At 37.0% G+C, this 21,455-nt stretch overlaps 1 protein-coding gene across 2 annotated transcripts in view; it reads right to left on the bottom strand.

Annotated features, from left to right (window-relative positions):
• Positions 1–6,354: 6,354 nt before the first annotated feature.
• The window catches only part of MFSD1 (major facilitator superfamily domain containing 1), a 20,472-nt gene continuing 5,371 nt past the window's right edge, over positions 6,355–21,455 (bottom strand). The window contains exons 7-17 of one of the 2 annotated variants that reach the window (XM_015831828.1): positions 20,714–20,816; positions 19,870–19,968; positions 18,005–18,116; positions 17,073–17,129; positions 16,556–16,712; positions 15,847–15,944; positions 14,422–14,534; positions 13,515–13,562; positions 12,452–12,512; positions 8,686–8,797; positions 6,355–7,651 (exon numbers count right to left, since the gene is read on the bottom strand). In XM_015831828.1, coding sequence (XP_015687314.1) covers positions 7,592–7,651; positions 8,686–8,797; positions 12,452–12,512; positions 13,515–13,562; positions 14,422–14,534; positions 15,847–15,944; positions 16,556–16,712; positions 17,073–17,129; positions 18,005–18,116; positions 19,870–19,968; positions 20,714–20,816 — 1,020 coding nt within the window. In that variant the 3' untranslated portion in view covers positions 6,355–7,591. Of the gene's footprint in view, positions 7,652–8,685; positions 9,693–12,451; positions 12,513–13,514; positions 13,563–14,421; positions 14,535–15,846; positions 15,945–16,555; positions 16,713–17,072; positions 17,130–18,004; positions 18,117–19,869; positions 19,969–20,713; positions 20,817–21,455 lie in introns of both variants that reach the window. The other variant, XR_001549390.1, reaches the window with a different exon arrangement.

Genomic DNA, 21,455 nt, shown 5'->3' with positions numbered 1-21,455 from the left:
ATTATTTAAAAAAATTCAATAAGAGATAAATTAAGGGTAAACTTGTCAAAGCAATTACAGAACTAGAAGATCCATTTTTTTAATTGTGCAGAAGAAAGACAAGCATCTTTAAAAGATCTGTTCAGTCAAGTACACCCATATTTTCTGGCCCTCACAAGATTACACAGTCACATACTATATTACCATGGAGCAGCACTTCACACACTTCTGTGAGGCTAGACCAAAAGGCTTTTAACAAAATGTTAAATGAGGTAGGAGTCAACTAAAGAACCTAGACACTTCCTAAAACGTCTCAGATATAAGGAGAATGTTCACTGCATAGATAAAGATAATATTCTCCTTCTGATATTCCTCTTTAAGAAGACATTAATGGTGCTTTGGCAAGCGGTTACGACAAGGGAATTCTGTGAGTATTGAAAAAGTATACCATGATGAATCAAGCTTTTAGAAGTGACCACTGGAAAGCATTGATCCAGAAGATAAAAGATGAGACAATGCATATGCTTCTAGTCTCTAGAATTATTGAAACAAGAACTCTCATGAGGGTGCATAAGTAGAGCATGCAGTATTGATTTCCATTACACCCTTTATTGTGCAGCCACCTATGAGGTTATTAATCAGCAGGCTATACGGTTCTTTGAAAGCAAGTGCAATAGCATTCTCTACTGCCTTACATCTAGGATACAAGAACTCCATTCTAGTTATAGAGATTCCATCTCTTCTTCTGCAGGAATTATTACACTTCTACAGGGCAGGGGTTATTGTATTTTTAACTGTACACTGAGCAGTGCGTGAAGATTTCCCCAGTTTAAAATAGCTATGATGGGAATTGCTTCATCTACTGCTTCTAGCCTGCTTCAGTTAAAGCAGCCTACAGGGTTGCCAAGTAGTTGCAATCCCCTTGGTGTTGTACCAATATCTGAACTCCCAGAAGATTCAGCTCATCTGAATAATTACAAGGTATGTTGGGAGTTGTAATTTAGCAACACCTGGATGGCCACAAATTCACCACTCCCATACCTAATATTCCTTAGTTTACTAATGGAATATTAGAATCTATTTCACATAATCAAACAGAGGAATTTCTACATGGACCTGCTTAGACTTCATGAATTGAAAATTTATGAAATCTAAGCAGTTTTCCAGAGCAATTTTCCTCTGAAATTTTTATCTTTCCTTGTACTATTACACTTAGAACAGGTAGTCCTCGAGTTACGAGTGTAATGGAGCCTGAACATCCCACTCATAACTCGAAAACTTGTAGAATCTCGTACCTCGAACTAGTTCACTCCCTTGCTCTTTAAAACACATGCATCTCATTAAGAGCATATAAGGCAGGGCTTTTCAACCTTTTCACCCATTGTACCACTTTTAGGATATGGCAACATCCGAGTACCACCAGTCGCCTAGCAAGGTGTCAAAAACTTGATGCCCCCCCCAAAAGGAAAAAAAGTGATGAAGTGCCAGTAGTCCTCGACTTACAACAGTTCGCTTAGTGACTGTTCAAAGTTACAATGGCACTGAAAAAAGTGCCTCCCAAGCCACAGCCGAGCAAGACACCTGCCTACCCACCCAGCGGCGCTCTTCCTCCTGTCCGAGGTTTTCATTGTTGTGAGCATTTCTGTTGAGGATTGGCAGCGGGGATGGGGTGGGGGGTGTTTGGTTTTTATTCCCCCCATCTGCTGGGTGCTTACAGCAGGTTTTGGTCACTTCACGTGACCCTGGGACACTGTGACCGTCATAAATATGGATCAGTTGCCAAGCATCTGAATGTAAATCACAAGACCCTGGAGAGGCTGCAACATTCCAGCTGATCCTGGTGCTTCTTCTGGGCTCAGCAGAAGCGCCAGGATCAGCGCCAAGCTCCTGATCCTGGTGCTTCCACTGAGCCCTGACAGCCCTGCAGCTCCAGCCATCTCTCGCTCAGGCTTGTGCGGTGCTGCCACCGGTTCAGCTCATTCCCCTCCCCCGCTACTTTTCTAGGATGGTCACGTATCACCTGCAAGGTGCCAATGTACCACAGGTGGTACCCGTACCAGTGGTTGAAAAGCCCTGAAATAGAATTCCTTGCAAAGAAATCCTTTTATAATTGACTGACTACCGTACAAAAAAGACTTCTATTGCTTGAGTAAGGTGTTGGACTAGACCTCCAAGGTCCCTTCCAGCTTTATTTTAATTGAAGAACACAATAGAAACATACAAACCTTTTATGCAAGTGAGACATTAATGTCCTCAGAAACAAGTGTTTCCAGCAGTTGGACTTCCTGACCCAGCTAAATCAAAATAAACAAATGTATATGCCCATCTTAACAACAGGAAACTGGCTTGCTGCAAAGTAGAAATCTCCAGCATTTCCAAGGAATTCCAAGACATCAAATAGCCTTTATTTCTGTCCGGGGTTATCAAGACCCATCAGGTATGTTACTGCCCTTCCTTTGCCCAGCCAGTGATACAGATAGGCAGTTCTAAGATAATATGCAATACCCGAAGCATGAAACCTTCAAGTGCTGTAATTATCATTTTCTCTTCTGGTTCCTTTTGTGATATGGACTTTTAAAAAGTACTTTGAAGTGGGATTAGCATCATTTGTTTCCTGAATCATCAAAATTCTTACTCCCTGCAGCATTATATAGGACCAGATATTAAACATGAAAACCCTTTTAAATGAATAAATATGAATATTTTAAAAGATTAATGTAGAAAACAAGTAGAAGAGCAGAACTATGGAATATATTCCTTAGATTGTCCATAGAGGCCCAAACAGCCATCTCTGAGAAACCCCACTGCTTTGTCATTTCAATATCTTCTTGACGGTCCCCAATCATCTTACGGAGATCTCAATCTCTCTTTCTCTAACTAAAGAAAATGTATTTAAGCAAAGCATGGATATCTTGGCTTACCACACAAATGCTTATTTACAGCACAACAGCCTGAAGAAAGCCTACATTTCATTAAAAAAGACACCATTCAATCATTTAAGCTATCTTGTCGCCTTCTCTCAAAATTCTTCCATGGTTGCCACTTCTGGTACCCACCAGCATGAAGGTGAACTGCTTAGCATTTTGGAGAGCAGGAATGGATGGATCTTTAGTCTGATTGTAGGCTGCCTGGAAGACAACCTCCTTCCAAGCTTTTTTGCCTCGAATCAAAAGTAACATTTCAACACCTCGCTCCAGCTGTGCACTTCATTCCATCTTATATGTCCTCCAGTCCAATTGGCTGTTGTGTACTCTGGCAGGCAGAGTCCACAATCCCTGCTCTCTGCTTTGGATGGCCAATTATATTGGGCTGTTGGCTTCCTTCCTCCACTCTCCTGGTTCACGAATGGAACCCCAAAATCGCACACGTTTGATTTTTTTTGAAAAAATTATTTAGCTATTCAGCAGAGTGAATTGGAAATGAATTGGAAAGAGCCCACTGCTTTTGTGAAACTATGTAAGAATGGCATTAGGAATTTCTGGTTTTAATTCAATTCTTTTTCATATCAGGAATTCATCTTATTTTTAGGATAAGAGTTAATAAAAGTCACAGATATTATTTAATCTAGTTTAATAAAATAGGATTCAGATTGATGAAATGTTATTTTAAGAGCGAAACGCATTTATGTATCCTGGAACATTTCTTAGTGGGCATACAGGAGAGATAAAAAAAGATTATGTAAGCAAAAGTCAGAATCACACCATGTTTTAGCAGACAAAAATCACTTTTAGGTTTTTTTACATCATGAATAGTAATATTTAATTGCAGTTCATTAAGGACTACATTACATTACATTTTAATCATAGTTGCCTTATTTCAGAAATGCCACAGGTTTGACTTTAGTGTTTCCCTACCTGTAACTGCTCTTAGGATTATCAGTCAAGTCTCAAGATTAAAAGCAGCTTTCCCAAATTGGGTGTCTTCCAGAACTGTTGAGCTTCCACTTCATATATTGCCCAGCCTGCTATACAAGAGACTCTGACAGAGGTCTCAAGATGTTAAACAATTCTGCCTCAATTTTAAAGAAACTCCCATCAGACTTATTCTTAAGACATTTATTTTATCTATAGATAAAATAGCTCTGGCTCTGGCTGCAGCACAGAACCACCCAATCATCAGCAAATTAGCTTCCATGAATAAAGCATATTTTGCTTGTCAGCAGATACCAGCCAATGAAATGACCAAAATACAACAAAAGTATTGGAAGTTGGCAAACTATTGATAACAAAGGGATTCTAAACAAATTAATACAAAGCATGCCACTTTAGATGTGCAACCAATAAGAACAGGAGAGTTTTTCTTTCCAGCTGAATGTCAACGCTGCTACCATCGGATGTTCTTGCTTTGACAACAGATGGAAATGTAGCCATCTTTTCTCTTTCGCTTTTAGAGTTAGATGATGCTGGGAGGGGGCATGTGGATGAGAGTCCAGTTAGTCATAACAACAACAACTCAGCGTGGGAATCAAGGTTATTGTGCCCAGAGCTGATAAGGATTTGGCGGGCTAGAGAACTGGGGAGAAAGCCCGTGCTTCAAGCTAATTGGGGAATGTGATTTATGACGGTTAATTGGAGGAGGGAATTGTGCTTTGCTACTTTGTGCCCAGGGGAGGAGAATTCAGTTTTTGGCTTTAACTATGTAATGCCGATGATTTGTTTCTCAAATAAAAGATTCTTTAAGGTAAACAATGCCTCGAAGTTCTTTTAAAGAGTTTCATCTGTCAGAACCATGACAGTGGAAAGTCAAAAGAAAAATAATAAACATTCATTCATGAGCTGACTGAAAACAAAAGAGCATTACTTTAAGACACTAACAGCACCTCCTTCTTTCCCCAAATCATAACTGTAGCTGGTGAGCTTATGAACAAGAAATATCAAGTGTTTTTTATACTAAGGATGGAAAAAAAAGGAAAACATATCAATTTTCTATGCAACATTATTCTGTTGATGCTATGTAATCTTCTAAATTGAAATAAAATCATTGCTGGTCTATACCATTAAAATAGGTAATATTGGCTTGATACCTGGCTTTAATATCTATTAATAATTTATAATTAAGTTATATATTAATTTAATAATAAATAATAATAAATGATCCCACAGAAAGGGAATGAGAAGTAAAATTTTGTATCTTTTTTCCATAACATTTTCCGTTGGATGTGAACTTCCTAGCATGATCAGGCTTACTGTGTATTTTTTACAAACTAGAAAGTGATCCAGGTGAAAAACTTAGATGTTCTTGAGAGGGCGATTATACCAATCTGTTTCATGGAGCAAGACAGTAAATCCAATATATATGGAAAACAAATGAGCTAGCTATGAGATAGCAAACATAAATAAAGAAGGTGATGTAACACCAATTGGACAACAATCTTAATAATATTGGAAACATTATTGTGTAGCCTAAGACATTCTGGACCTCAAGGATAGCACAACATTAAAATTTATAAGGAAACCAAGTGATTATCTCTTTGTATATTGTTTTTTCCATTCATGTCAGTGTTCAAAGATACTTGCTCACTGAGCAGTAATGGAACAATAAATCTTTGATTTGTATCATGAAGAATGTTTTCCAATTTGCTTTTGGCAGTGCACAATAGCCCAGACTTAATAATTAGCTCTTAATTAATGCAGTTCCTAAACAGGATGAGCTATAGGTATTAGAGACGAGCAGGGGTCACAGTTGTTGCAAGTCAAACAGTCCATTAAGCCGAAATATGCAAACACCACTTCTGTTACTGTAATATATCTAGCTTAATGAAAATTATTTAGCTCTCACACAGGATTAACTAAACTGATTTTTGAAATTCAAGATGAGGTTGTACATGCCAAGGGGGGGAAAAACCTGATACTTGAATGCATACAATATTGTATTTACCAGGGGAAAAAATTTTAAGGGTTGAAATAATCATCAATTCATACAAACATTAGAGGCTATGTTCTAATATCCATAACAACAATAGGTTACCCTCTGTGATTAGTGGATTACTAGGATACCAAGGGAGTCAAAAAAGTCAAGATGGTGGATAACATTTTCACGCTCTGCTTCTTTTATACTGAGATGCATCCAAGAAGGGGACACAGCAAGCTCTTTTGTGAAATATTTGTTTGATGGGCGGAATCTGAGTAGGGAATAAGTGAAATTTTATCTTGGGGTTGTGTTCATTTCATGTCTCACCATAATGGGCAAAATTAAATTAATTTTTTAAAGGGCAAGGTCACACAGTCATGACTAGCTTAATTACCAGCCATGTAAACAACTATTTGCACTGCAGAAGAGTTCAAGATAAAGGAAATATATTTAGGGCTAGATGTGAATTAATAGTTGCCACACAAAAGTACATTATTGGCATTTTTCCCTATCTACCAAAAGTAGCACAGTTTTTTGATATGGCCAAAATAAATTAACTTGACATTTCTCATAATACACATGTGGAAACCCTGGTGTATTATCCAACTGGATTACAACGTTCTTTTTCCATCAATCTCAACATACTAATCTTAAAATCAATGGCAACCATGGTGAGGGCTTATGAGAAGCATCAGAAAACTGATATACAAGTCCAGTTCCAGTCCTACATAACCAAGAGAAATTTCATACTAAAGGATCCGCTACTGTAGCAATTTAAAACTAGAACACCAAGGTTAGTTTCCAAGTGATATTTGCTACGGATTGGCATCAAAAAAATAAAAAATGCAAAACAGTGGAATTGAAACCCAGCCCAACCCCACATTGTGTATGTAACATCAGTGTACATTCAACAGGGTCCTGACTATCATCTAGATTTTATTTCCCTGAGAATGTGCTGATTGTTAATCTTTACAGCTACAAAAACATATCAACTTTATTATTGCAGTAAACTGTTAATTTTAATTATCCAACTCTCTTCTACATATTTTCCAAAATTCCTTTGCTAAGAAAATATACTAACAAATAATTAGCAATTTCCACAGGAAACTTTTTGTAATGCGTCAATATGAAAAAAAAATACCTAACCTTAATGCTCTTTTAGTTTAATTTGTATTTTTATAACGGCTTTTAAAGATAATCCAAAACCTGAAATATTTATGCAGCACCATCTTAATGTTTATGTTCAACCCATGCTTATCATAAGAGAAAAAAACTGTAAAATAAGTTTACTAAAAGCTATACATTTCACAGAAATAATCTATTTCGTTAATATCTATTAGTTCTTTCTTTGAGTGAAAGAAATGTAGGACATAAATAAAACACCCATCACAGAGATAAAGTGTAGTTATTCTGATGCATGGCTAAACAAGCACAGTATACATTTGATATACAGTTATATTGCATAATTGTACACCAAATGGGAACTGTTCTTTAAGCTTAATGTTACAAGCAGATGGGGATTCTAAGCCAAGCAGCAATCAGATAAAAATCCATGAACACCATTAAAAAAAAATCCTACTATAGCAGAGTTCAATGCAGGCTCTTTAAGGTCTTCCAAGACATCAGCTATTATTAATGTTTCCAGAAAACTACTAAATAGTATTCTGTTGTCATTCTATATGTTGATCTCTGTTACAGAAGAGTACGGTCTTGTGTTGATACAATTTCTTATTTTGTTTGTCCATGCCATGACACAATTCTGCTATTTCAACACACTTCTGTGTGCCAGTGCAGATAAGTGGCAAACACAGTTGGCTGGTAGCTGAAAAAAGTAAGAAAGAGCAAGATATCTCATCAGCAATTATTTTAAAATTAAGCAGCAGTGGTCAGGTTAAGACACGCATAATTCCAGCATGAAGTTGACTTGCATGTGCAAACAGGTCCATAAATACTTAGCATCATTTTCCCTGAAATTTGATCTTCTAATTTTCTGCTTATAAATCAGATGTTTCTGATCAGGCTCTTGGTCACTGTAGCTCAGCAAATATGAAAGGCACTGTTTGCCTACTACAGTATACAGAAATGAAGTAAAATGGCTTTTATCTATCATTATTCTTATATTTGGTAGAAAAATAAAAATAGCATATCCTTCTGCAGATGTCATTAGACATCTATTTATTTTTAAAAATACAATTTTGCATGCAGATTAATTTTTGGCGGATGGTCAAATTTCATTATGATTACAAGTGCAGATTAAGTTCAAAAATATATTTGAAGAAAATAGTGACAAAATATTACTATACTCCTGCCGAGAAAACAACCTAGATGGGACAAGTTAGTCACTAGGATTAAGCTAGTTCCAGGCCTGAGATCAGGGTTTCTACGGAGATGTTGATGTTGGGGGGTGTTTTAGTTCAGACAGTCGTCTGATTTTTAGTTGTGTTTTCCACATTTGCATCCAGAGTCTTCATAGAGTTGGGTGGCCTTAACAAAACATATAGGTAGATAGGAAGGTAGGAAGGCAGGCAGGCAGGTAGATTAGATGGATAGATCAGATAAGATAGATAGGATGGAAAGACAGACAAGATGGAATCTCTCTCAAATCATTCCTGATTTTCAAAATATAATTGAAGCAGCTCTACCCATTTTGGCCAACTGGAATTTTTTCCCCAAGGAACTTCATAGAAGTTGGAAATTCTTTATGATGGGAACATATTAATTATTTTGCATGCAAGTTATAAACAAGAGAAACCAAAGCCTTCATATGAGCTTGGTACAAGTGTCTAGTGCTAATTTGGCAAGTCCTTTCTGAAGCAACACTTATTGCAATTTTTAAAATAGTTTGGTTATCAGTACCTGAGCACCTAATCTGCAGAGATATCTATTCCTCAAACTAAAGTCACTCTTGGGTTGTAATTTGGCTAAATCATCTTCATTCTGACGTCTGATTTTTTCCAGTCTTTTTGCTCTGCAAAAACAAAGGGAATGTTATTAATAGACACGTAGAAAGATGAGTGGGTTAATTCTTCAGTGAATGTTATTCTTACATCAATGTACGGATGTATTGTCAGCTAAAGGAAGAGAGAGCAAGTCAAACATGTTAACAGACAGTAAAGTCAAATACTCTCTTGTCCAATATTTATTATTTAAGGTCAAATGTAAGTGCAAAGTGCAAGTTTCAACATGGTCAACCAAAGTTTAATCTCTGCCCGTAACAAAAAAAAAAATACCAGAAAACAGTTGTAATACAAAAAAAATAAAAACAGCAACTTAGCTGCTCTTTTTTAAAAGTAACATGGCTTTTGATCAGTAGGATGATGTTGTTCAATGATATATATTTTTTAAAAAAATCATACCACTAGGATTTTATTTACATTCTTTTGATCCTGTAAGACATACAACAATATTACAAAGTCACGGTTTGTAATGAGAATCATCACATTTTGTAACAAACAATCCCTTCAGAACACAAGCTGGTGAGTACCAAGACATCATTATCTTGTAGACAAACCACCCTTACACAAAACAGAAGGGCAGATATCACTGTTCACATGCCAATTAACTTCAGGGAGCTGAAGAAGCCGACTTTGCTTCAAACAGAGTAGGTCTCTTCAACGATGTGGAGTATACATATATACAAAAAGTTTGCTCTGCTTGCAGTCCGGGTGCCTTGATTAAGAGAGACGTTTGACATGCTGTTATGTTCAGCAAATGTAACTGTGTTTTCCTGAGTGAACTACTTTTGAGTGCAACTTGAGGTCTATCACTTGAACATGTACATGTACTAGAATATTCTTCAACGGGATTGTTGTTGATCAAGTGCTGCCCAGTTCTGGAAGGTATTTCCTATTCAGATTTCTTTTCTGCAAAACATATTGTAGCAAACAAGTTATTGTAACTATGTGCTTATAAGGCCCTCAAAAATGCCATGGTGCAGGACTGAATGTATTAAGAACTATCAGAAAGGGTTCAGTTCTCAATTTTCTCCAGTCACAACTGCTGAAAATCGATTAACAGTTGCTTGCTACATTAAAATGGAACCACTCAAAATTATTGTACACATCTCCAAAATAAACTTAGCAAGGCAAACAACTTCCCAAACAATATACTGTACATGATACAGTTTGCCCATTTTCCATCAGTTACTCATTATGGCTCTTATCCTCCCCCTTCCAAAAAAGAAAGAAAAAGATGTTAAGCATTTGCTCACCCGTGCTTTAATTAAAGAAGACACATCTGATGTAAATTCTAATATCAATGTCTTTTGGGTGACGGGTGGCTTTACTTAAAACTGCTAGAACAGCACAGTAATTTCTATTGTCTAAAGTGATCCTGCATCACACACTCTTGATTTATTTGGATTTTACTATTATTATTTTTAAGACTGAGATTCCCATTGTCCCTTAAGTTTCATATTCCATCTGACTACTCATACTACTATGGTAACCTTTTGGTAAATGGGAAAATTTTCACAATTTAAGAACTCAATTTTTAAGATGCTAAAAAGAAAATGGAAAATTTGTCTTGGCTTCATCTGACATTAAGTGCTCCTAGAGCACAGGTCTCAAACTCGTGATGTCACGTGTCGTGTCGTGACGTAGCATGACTTTTTTCCCCATTGCCTTGCAGCAATGGAGTGGGTGCAGTTTTGGTGTGACGCATCCGGCCAGCGGGCCGGCAGTTTGACACCCCTATCCTAGAGGTTTTCAAATGCAATCCCCACCTTATTTGATCATCAGCTTTACTGGAAGAATAAGACAGGGAGTTTTAATTTGACACATCTGGAGAAGATCAGGTTAGGGAACAGTTTAGAAAACTGTATATAAGTTAAAAAAAAGTCTAGCTGCGTGTTGTAATTGGGAGTCAGATGGCATAAACAAATAAATAAATAAATAAATTTTGGGCAGCAAGGCAAGCAAATCCAATGCTCTCAATCCAGCACAAACTCTCATGCATTCAGAAGAAAGGTTAAAATGCAAAGATATAAAGCTGCAGTTCTATATGTACCAGGCCAGTACTTCAATTAACTACTGAAGAAATGACTTGAACAAGACTAAATTTCGTTGTCTTGGGGTAAGCCTGAATTTTTGCTATTTCCAAAATTTAATATATAAAAAATGGTCTCAATTCCAGCATTTGAACAGTCAATTACTTTTATATTCCTTTTTCCCTCTATGTTTCAGATCCTTAAACTGACTCCAGCAACAAAGGAGAACCATGTCTATTTTATATAATACACCAGAACACGCTTCTGCAATTTATAAAAAAAGCTGTTTCATGTTGAAATATATTTCTCTCCCCTAAAATGGCTGCTATAGGGTTACATGGTACATAGAACCAGGACTGTGATTAAACCAACTCAGGTAATATATGAAGTCTCTTTATAAATTTCTACCAACAATTATACAGAGAATAGTTTTAACACTACTTAATCCTATTTTTGTTTATTATGATGCAGCTTAAATTATCCACTATTTTCTTCTCAAGGTATTTCCAATGAACCTCAGGATATATCTGAAAAATCTAGGAAAGTGTTTTGACTTTAGAAGGAGGCACATTTGGAATGAACTTTTTATGGTGTTTAAGCACTTGAGTCTTTCATACTGCTCTCAAAAAACCTCAATAATTAAAGATTTGAAGACTGCTTAAACAAATATTTAAAGAACGAAAGACCCACAATTTCCTATAAAAGATAATAACAGACCAGTGCAACATATTTCAAGTGTTAAATGGAAGTTGCAATTAGTACAAAACATAGCTGCTTTCCTCCTGGGAAGCCAGAGCCACCGGTATGGGTTGCCAATAGATTTCCAAGTACAATTCAAAGTGCTGTCCTTATGAAGCCCTACCTAGAGGCCATCTGCTATACAAAATACAAATAACTATACAGCTTAATGTCTATGGAGATTCTCAGTCATCCAGGTCATGGTTGTCCCAAAGGTGCTTTTTCAAGAGGCAACTGGACTTTCTTTGTTCTTCCTTGAAGACATTTCACTTCTCACCCAGAAGCTTCTTCAGTTCTGAAGAGGTTCAGGTTGAGAAGTAAAACATCTTCAAGGAAAAACAAAGGAAGTCCAGGTGCCTCCTGGAAAAGCACCTTTGGGACAACTATTCAGCTTATGTATCCTATCCATGTAACAATCAGGGTGAGAAAGCTAGAAAATACTACTTTTTGTGTAAGCTCCATCCATGTGAAACAGTGCCCCCTCCTAAGATCTAGCTGCTATCTTCCTTGATGACCTTCTGGAAGCCAGTTCAAGCTGTTGCAAAGAGTATTAAATCTCCATGGTTGCAGAGAGAATTGTCAAGAGTTCTTTACTTATATGTATTTTTATGGATATATATAGCCACCAGCAACCTTTGTTGAGATTATTTACTGTGATTCCAAAGTGAAGAGTTATACATATTTGTATAACTAGGGATAAGCTTTTTTACCTTTCAAAAACTGCAAAGAAATACATTTTGTCAGGCGTACAAATTCATCTCACAATACAATGAACATTCTGATCCTATTAAATCAAAATAGTACATATTTCAACCCTCAGATCTTTTGCATGCCAATTTGCAATCAAGGGATTTTTCTAATACCACCTATACTGTAGGACCACTACTATGTACTTACTCAGCCATGGCTAACTTCTGCAATTTTTCTCTCTTCTTTGCAGACCAGTTAAGGTCTCCTCCTATGAAAGAAAGGATATACATATAATTTAATAGGGCATCATTCTTACAAATCTTTACCATCTTTAATTCTCAAGAAACAGGTACCATAATACAAGTTTATGTTGTCCAACTTTAGCGGCATAAATATTTAAGAAACATTTTTTTAACATTGGAGAAGAAAAACAAACTCCAACCTGAGGAAGGTAAAGGCTCATAGAAAACAAAGTTGGTTAAATGTGGAGAATTTCAGAAATTATGTTTGGACTCGAAAAGAAGTCACCACCAAATTTATTGCATGGCAGTGCATTCCACAAAGGACTACTTTTCAAGACCACCGGAAATTGCAATTGATTAAATATATTGTGGCTTCCTTGCTATAATGAACACATGCACTGCTCATTTTATTGCATACCCGCCACTTGCTGCAAATAAATTCTGGGATGCAATTCAAAGTGCTGGTTTTAACATATCAAGCCCCTTCTGGCTTGGCCCCTAGTTACTTGCCGCATTGCCTTCTCTGCTACAATCAACACCTTCCCTTATGAATATATTATATTTATCCAAAGAGGTCAACATTCATAGAGACTGTACTTCCTTCACTCCATCAAAATATAATCAAACAGAAAAATATTTGTCTATTTCCACTGGAATCTAAGATAATTCTATTTTGAAGTTTATTAATTGGGCTCAACTCTAGTCTTTCTTTCAAGAAAACACAGTTGTGTAAATGACCTTTGAAGTGAAACTGATTATACTTTTAGAAAAATTAAAAGAATTGCAATTTCAATATATTAGATTAAAACCCCCAGTAAATTATCTATAAAAGAAAAATCTATAAAAAAGGACAATCAAGATTCAGAATCTTTACATTCTTACATTTAAACCATCAGCAAAGAATAGCTGATTTATTTTATTTTAAAAGAATCTGTTGTGATGTTATTTCAAGGCAAAGTTACCATTTTTGCACATTGCTGATTCAAAGATGCAAGCGTCAATACAAGATAAGACAGCAAAATGCTTACCTCTGAACAAATTCACAAAGTATAACATGACTACAGCAATAAGGGCACCTGCAAGGCAAAAATAAGTAGTTATATAAAGGAAAATAACATATCATGAAAATTAGCCTTAATATGTACATGCAAACATAGCAAAAATAGCATGTACACAATTTTCAAGAAGAAGAATACTAAAGTGTAAATATTTGATGTCTCAGCTAGCTTCTACAACAAGGGGCTTTTTTTCTCCCCAAATGTAAGACTGAGGGCAATGTGTCAAAAGTAGCCAGACACCAAGTAAGTAAGGCAAAACCAGGACATGGAACTGATCGATCAATACAAAAGCTTAAGGGCCATAAAGATCCGAGGACCAGAGTGGCAGAAACAATCTCTTCTGCTCAAATCTTGTTAGCTTGATAGGTTCTTATAAAGATCAGATGTAAACCCATGACTTGTTTTGGTCTACAGCTACCCAACATGCTTCTTTGTTGGAATACCTGTTACAGTGTAATTCAAACTGATACCCTGAAGATGCACTGAAAATTTCTGTAATGTCTGACACAGACTGGGAATAAAAAATCAAATGCTTTTGGAGAGAAAAAAAGTGGCCCGAAACAAGCAAAATTCATTGCCTAATATCCCACAAGTACTAAACCACATGAAAATTACATCTTTGTCAAACAAGCAAACCCACCAAGAGTTTTCTCAGAGTATTTTATTCCAGTTTATAAAGTGCAATGAAGTTATTTTAAAGAAAAAAAGGGGGAAACTTCCTTTTTATTTGAAAAATGGGGAAGGATGAGAAAAACATGGCATTTAATCAGAATTTCTCTTGCAAGCAATTTCTAAAACTATTTCACAAACTACTGATGTTGTGTAATTCCTTTATATACAACATCAGTATATCCCTTTCATAGGACTTTATACTTACAACACAAACAAGAACTGAAGAAAATTTCTAAGAAGAAATATCCTCGGGAATCCAATATCATACCAGCAGCAATGGCAATGATTGCAAGACCCAAATTCTGGATTGACTGCATGCTGGAAAACAGAAAGAACATTCCATAACTCCACTTAAGTTTCCAACCAGCACAAAGAAGCAAGTTTAGAAAGCTGCCTCTGCTTTTTCTGTAAAATATAAAACATCTTAGACGCCAACTAAAATGGTATTTGTGTATTAAAGTCCAAGACATATAATTACCACTTAAAAAGAAGGCTGAAGTAGAAAGAAGCCACATCTTTACAGAAAAGACAGTCTCACCTGCTGTAATGGGGGAAAGGAATAACCGTGTAGAACAGAAGGAAGAACTGCAACCAAGATAATCATCAAATAAAAGAAATTTAAGCCTGAAGTAGAAAACATCTCCTCCCTAGATCTCCTCCCTAGATCTCACAAAGATAAAGGGAGGGGGTGTATTGAAACTTGCAAGATTGATGCTGGAGGCGATTAGTGAACCAAAAGTAGGGATTCTATTTTTATTATAAGGTTATAGTAACAAATCTTAAAAGTCTGCCTGCGCTTTTTCCCTTTATCTTCATGAAAACTAAGGAGGGTCCTATCTGATACACTTTTTTTCACAGTTCCATGTGATCTTGGAAGAAAAGCTTCAAAAGTCATACATTAATCAATTTCCTAAAACAGCAGCCCTGTTTTTCAGATTCACACAGGAGTGTCAACAAAAATAGGCTGTTTAGTCAAAGGAACAGAAATGCTGTTCTTATGAGACCCAAACCATCTTCTTCTGAAGCATTTTTGAAGCTTGCATGAACAAAACTTTTACAATCCCAGGCAACAATATATTGATAGCTGTGCATGGTCAAGGAGGCGCACACGTGGGGATATGTAGTACATAAAATGTTCAGAGATCTGCCCTTGCGGGTCAACACTCATGTCTCCATCAGACATTTAATGTTGGAGAAATGAACACCATTCCAAGAAGTCAACTGGAGAGACTGAAGGGATCTGGAGTGGGCTCTGATATGCGTACACATTGGTCAGATGTGCCTGCATGCAATCCATTTCTTTCTTGTTGCACTTCAATCTGGTCACAGCACACACTTTCAATCAGTTGTGGAAGTCAACAAAAAAAACCCACCTAAATTCAGATTTTGAATCAGGCCTGGAATATCTTAAATCAAGGACAATTTCTAGTACTCAGAGCTGTATCCAAGTATTCCTTATTTTGGAACATTGGCATAACATCCCCCCCCCCAGGTTAACCAAATAGTAATCTGCTAAGCATGTAGAATAGTCAAATATGGAGCTATAAATAAAATGGCAGGGGACTATAGAACAGTTATGATCAGAAGTTTAAAGATGACATGCAACGAGATCCAAAGATCTGTTACTTACAATCCATAGGCAGTTCCCAGCTGGTGTTCGGGGACAACAAAAGCAACCATAGGCCATAAGGCACAGGCAAGCAAGGAATAAGCAACTCCAAGCAAACACTGTAAGAGAAAAAAAACATTTATACTAGGCATTAAGAGTGAGCAAACCAAAGTTCCTAAGAGACCAAACTGTATGGGCTTAATAAATATGTCATTCTTCTATTCTGTTACCCAGTTGTAAAGCTGCTTCATTTGTTTTTTCTGCAGTTAAACAGCAACTAAGTGCAGCTGCTGAGCTAAATAATGCAACAGCCAACAGTATCTAACATCATTAGATGCACCATTATCACTAATATCTAGACTGGCAGTACACATGTATGGGGGAGTTGAAGCCATCCAGATCTTATGGGACTGGAACTCTCATTATCACACCCCAGGCATGTTGCCGAAGTTTGATGGACAGTGAAGTTCAGCAATATTTGGAAGACCATGTTTTGCCAATGTTATAGAAAGCTTGGCATCTGGATTGTACAGGAAGGTGATCAAAAATTTTGAACAGTTTTATTAAGCTGTGCTCCTCTAAATCTGCTGGAAGCATACTCATCCAGCTAGCATAGCCTTATGTTTGGGATTATGGGAGTTGATATCCAAATGAATAGGGATGCACATTTAAGGGCAAAGTACTTGACATACTTTATTTCACAAAATATAAACTTGAATGAAATACCTACCATTGCTATCCAAGGGTTCCAGAAAGTAAAGGCCAACATAATGTGAGAGGCTAGAGTTCCCACCACTGCACACATAACCCATGTGATGTTCCTTCCAAATTTATCTACTAGAATTCCAAAGATAGGGGACATTGGGGCCGATATGACATACACAATGCTGAAATGGAAAACAGAAAAGTCATGTCAAAGCAATGAGATCAATTTTCCCACTACAGAATAATTCCTCTGTCCTTCAACCTCATTTTTCCCCAGGACACCTTTGAATTATCCATGACTTGATACATTGAGATATACAATGATTCCTATCAATAAACTCACAAAACTCTGAAGATTTTTTTAAGGCTAAAAATAACTTAGAGAATGTAGCACAATAATAAGGAAATTTTGCACTTCCTTTCATGATCTTATTTTAAGGAAGACATTAAAGATTTTTGGAAGCACAAGCTTGAAGTAGACTTCTCTCATGGAAATAATGGTTAATGCAACAATAAAGCAACTTAAAATTAATAACACTGACCTATTAATCGCACTTGCTGCTTGAGAAGAAAATTTGAATTTCTCAATGAAGAAAACTCTGTAAAACAATAATCAAGGATATTTTTGTGGTTCTGTATCAGCTTAGGCTGTAAGTAATCTGCATATCTAGCAACAGATGAACATTACTGTGGACTAGTGACAAATCACAAAAACATTCTTGACTTAAATAAATTATTCTGCATTGTATGTAAGTCTCCCTGATGTCTTCTAGAGAAGGAAGCAACATGTGTAGCATACAGTACATGGCTGTTGAATATTGAGTAGGAACTCAGGGAGTTTTAGTCCCACCCTATCACTTTAGATAGAATGCATAAAAATAACTGTAAGCAACACTGTTGGAAAGGCAGTCACATTACAGGCAATCCTTGTCTAGTGAGCACAATTGGGACTGGAAACTCAGTCGTTAAGTGAAGCTTAAAGGGACGTTGGAATTTCAGATCTAGTCCTAAGTCCCCTTTCTCTGGTAGGTGATAACTTCAACCAGTCATAAGTAAAAGACTAGCTGAACTGCTATCCACATTGGGAAAAGCACCATCTACCTACCCCTCTATATCATGAGGCCCATATGTTCCATCCAATGTTAAAGGGACAAAAATCAGGCAATATCTAAATAGGAAATACTTGGATGAGTAAAGTCAAATCAGAATCTCCAGGTGTTTGACTTCAACTCCCATAATCCTCTATCAAGCATAAGCAAAGGCCATAATTTAGGTTCAAAGTCAAAAGCATTTTTCCTTGTTTGTCTTTTATATTGTTTTTCATTTTTCTGTTCTGTTTAATTAAAGGCAAACACATTTTTAAAAAGCAAAAACCACACTGAAGTACACAAACATACTTAACAGTCTGATAGAAATATAATGAACATTTTATAACAGCCAAATAAATCTGATTTCTTGATAATCATGCACTTACTTTCCAAGTCCAATGAAAGGGAAGACAGCCACATAATAACAAACACAGATTAAAAATATGAGCCATAATGATAATGAGAAGTCTTTCACATCAGTTATTTTTATTACTTCACCTTGAGAAAAAAGAAATGCCAGCATTAGCTATCTGCACCATTAAGAATACATCCTTGACAAGTATATAAAACGTCACATTCAAGGAATTATGAACACACTAGGTAATTATGACAGTTGCAGAATAGGAATGATTCATGTACTAATATTAATATTAATATTAATAAAGTTGGAAGGGACCTTGGAGGTAATCTAGTCTAACCCCTGCTCAGGCAGGAAACCCTATACATTTCAGACAAATGGCTGTCCAATCTCTTCTTTAAAACCTCCAGTGTTGGAGTATTCACAGCTTCCAGAGGCAGGCTGTTCCACTGATTAATTGTTCTGTCAGGAAATTTCTCCTTAGTTCTAGGTTGCTTCTCTCTTTGGTTAGTTTCCATCCACTGCTTCTTGTCCTGCCTTCAGGTGCTTTGGACAATAGCTTGACTCCCTCTTCTTTGTGGCAACCCCTAAGATATTGGAACACTGCTATCATGTCCCCCCTCGTCCTTCTCTTCATTAAACTAGACATACCCAATTCCAGCAACCGTTCCTTATATTTTTTAGCCTCCAGTCCGCTAATCATCTTTGTTGCTCTTCTTTGTACTCCTTCTAGAGTCTCAACACCATTTTTATATCATGGTGACCAAAACTGGGATGCAGTATCCAAGTGTGGCCTTACCAAGGCATTGTAAAGTGGTATTAACACTTCACGTGATCTTGATTCTATCCCTCTGTTAATGCAGCCTAGCACTGTGTTAGCTTTTTTGGCAGCTCCAGGACACTGCTGGCTCATATTTAAGTGGCTCATATATTTCATTGGAAAAAACAAGTCACAGATCATTCATGTTATCAGCAAAAAAGCTCCACAGCAAGGAAAGAAGCTAAAAATTGTTTAATTTCCCAACCAGAGTAAAGTCTGGTACTCAAACACTTTATGGCCAAGATGAGCAAAGTCAATCATCCTATTCTGAGTTTTCGCATACTTAGAGCAGGGCTTTTCAACCTTTTCACCCATTGTACCACTTTTAGGATACGGCAACATCCGAGTACCTCCAGTCGCCTAGCAAGGGGTCAAAAACTTGATGACCAAAAAAAAAAAAAAAAGGAAAAAAGTGATAAAGTACAGGTAGTCCTCGACTTACAACAGTTCACTTAGTGACTGTTCGAAGTTACAATGGCACTGAAAAAAGTGCCCCCCAAGCCACAGCCAAGCAAGACACCTGCCTGCCCCCCTTCCCGGTGGCGCTCTTCCTCCTGTCCGAGGTTTTCATTGTTGTGAGCATTTCTGTTGAGGATTGGCAGCGGGGGTGGGGTGGGGGGGTGTTTGGTTTTTATTCCCCCGTCTGCTGGGTGGTTGCAGCAGGTTTTGGTCACTTCACATGACCCTGGCACACTGTGACCGTCATAAATATGAATCAGTTGCCAAGCATCTGAATGTAAATCACGAGACCCTGGAGATGCTGCAACATTCCAGCTAATCGGCGCTTCTCCTGGGCTCAGCAGTAGCGCCAGGATCAGTGCCGAGCTCCAGCTGGATCCTGGCGCTGATCCTGGCGCTTCCGCTAAGCCCTGACAGCCCTGCAGCTCCAGCCATCTCTCGCTCAGGCTTGTGCAGTGCTGCCACTGGTTCAGCTCATTCCCCTCCCCCGCTACCACTTTTCTAGGATGGTCGTGTACCTCCTGCCAGGTGCCAATGTACCACAGGTGGTACCAGTACCACTGGTTGAAAAGCCCTGACTTAAAGGAAGGAGGCAATGAAGGAGACCAACATACCAGTTTTCCCTTGTTCTTTGCAAAGAATTTTCTCTGCTCTTTTGTCCAGGTAAGCAAGAATAAGAGCACAAACTAGTGAAAAGATACATGTAATACCACCTGCAATTAATAGAACAGAAAGCAAATTAATAACATTTATGCCATAAATGAGCATAAAATTGGTTTACAATTCTACACATTTTCAGTATAATGTGTATAAAGTATATACACAGTATAAATGAATGTGGAATCTATCTACCAATGGCTTTATCAAACCAATTGCTAAAATCATTAGCATTATATCACAAAAATATTTCAAGATGAGGCCCTGAAAATAAAGAACCCAGGTATAAATTGTGTAGAGGATATTTTTTTTCATGCCAGGGATCACACTAAGTCTTAAGTGGCTTATTGGGGGTAACAGTGCAAAGAACAATGGGGCAAAGGAAATGGGTTGCGTCAGTATCAAATCAGAACCTGATTCCACTTAAATTAAATATGCAAAGCATTCAATATCCATTTTATAAATAACGTTTTGCTTTTATCACAAGAAGCATTACAATAGAGTGGCAATATCTGGAGAGCACGTCAGGGCCAGAGTGAAGGGTTTTGAAGCCTTCAGGCAATGCTAAGGCTTTAAAGTAGAAATCCATAAGTGATGAAAATGATAACTCCTGCAATGCATGCTGGTTGGGGAATTCTGGGAGAAGACTACGCATCTTTAAAGCAGCCAAGGTTAAGAAATGCTGCAATCTGCATGAAGGACAAGCTTGATAAAACTGAAAATTGATAGTTTAACAACAGATTTTCAATTCCTGAAATAAAAAATACATTATTTTTGTAAACGGTAAAAATATTTACTAACCTATCAAGAGTGCTATGCCCAGAGTGGTATGGCCTGTTGAACCAAACAGATCATGAACTTTCCAGTACACCCATCCCATAATATTCATATTCACGGTGCTCCCCTAGAGATAATCATTATAATTAAGCCATATTATTTCCTTCCATTATATCAAAAAACAACAAGCCCAGAAGAATCTTTGTAAATAAAATTTAATTTGAATCTTAAGCTTCTATATAGATATCAGAAAAGATTCAGTATCCTTTTTTCCTTCTGATCAATAGGAAATGTTCTATATTATATATTTTTCACTTCAAGCTCTACAAAGCACATATCTAACATCATATACTTGTTCCAGGAACTTAAGACTGTGTACATATTTTTTTCTTACAATAACAATGTGGAATAATTTGGGCTAAGAAAGTATGACTGGCTCAAGATTATCAAAGCTGTGAATGGACTTGAACCTGGCACTCCATTACTCTAGTCCAACATTTTAACTATTATTCTATAGTGGTTCCTATCTTTATTCATTCTTTTCCCATCTAAATTCCAAATGTAACCGTCTTAGTGCAGTGTGCATTGTACATGTTTTTAGGGAATCTTTGAAAAAACATTTCTTAGAACTGGCAGTCCTCAACTGGAACAAATAAAATTGCACCCATTTAGATATCATTTTGATCAGATGCTTGGAATACTCAACAAGAATATATATTCCTCTAGGCCAGTGTTTCTCAACCTTGACAATTTTAAGGCATGTGGA

The sequence above is a fragment of the Protobothrops mucrosquamatus genome, unplaced genomic scaffold (genome assembly GCF_001527695.2).
Source record: "Protobothrops mucrosquamatus isolate PMUCROS unplaced genomic scaffold, P.Mucros_1.0 scaffold_281, whole genome shotgun sequence".
NCBI classification, from domain to species: domain Eukaryota; kingdom Metazoa; phylum Chordata; class Lepidosauria; order Squamata; family Viperidae; genus Protobothrops; species Protobothrops mucrosquamatus.
Note: the sequence above shows the minus strand (reverse complement) of the source record. Positions and strands in the feature narration are given on the sequence as shown.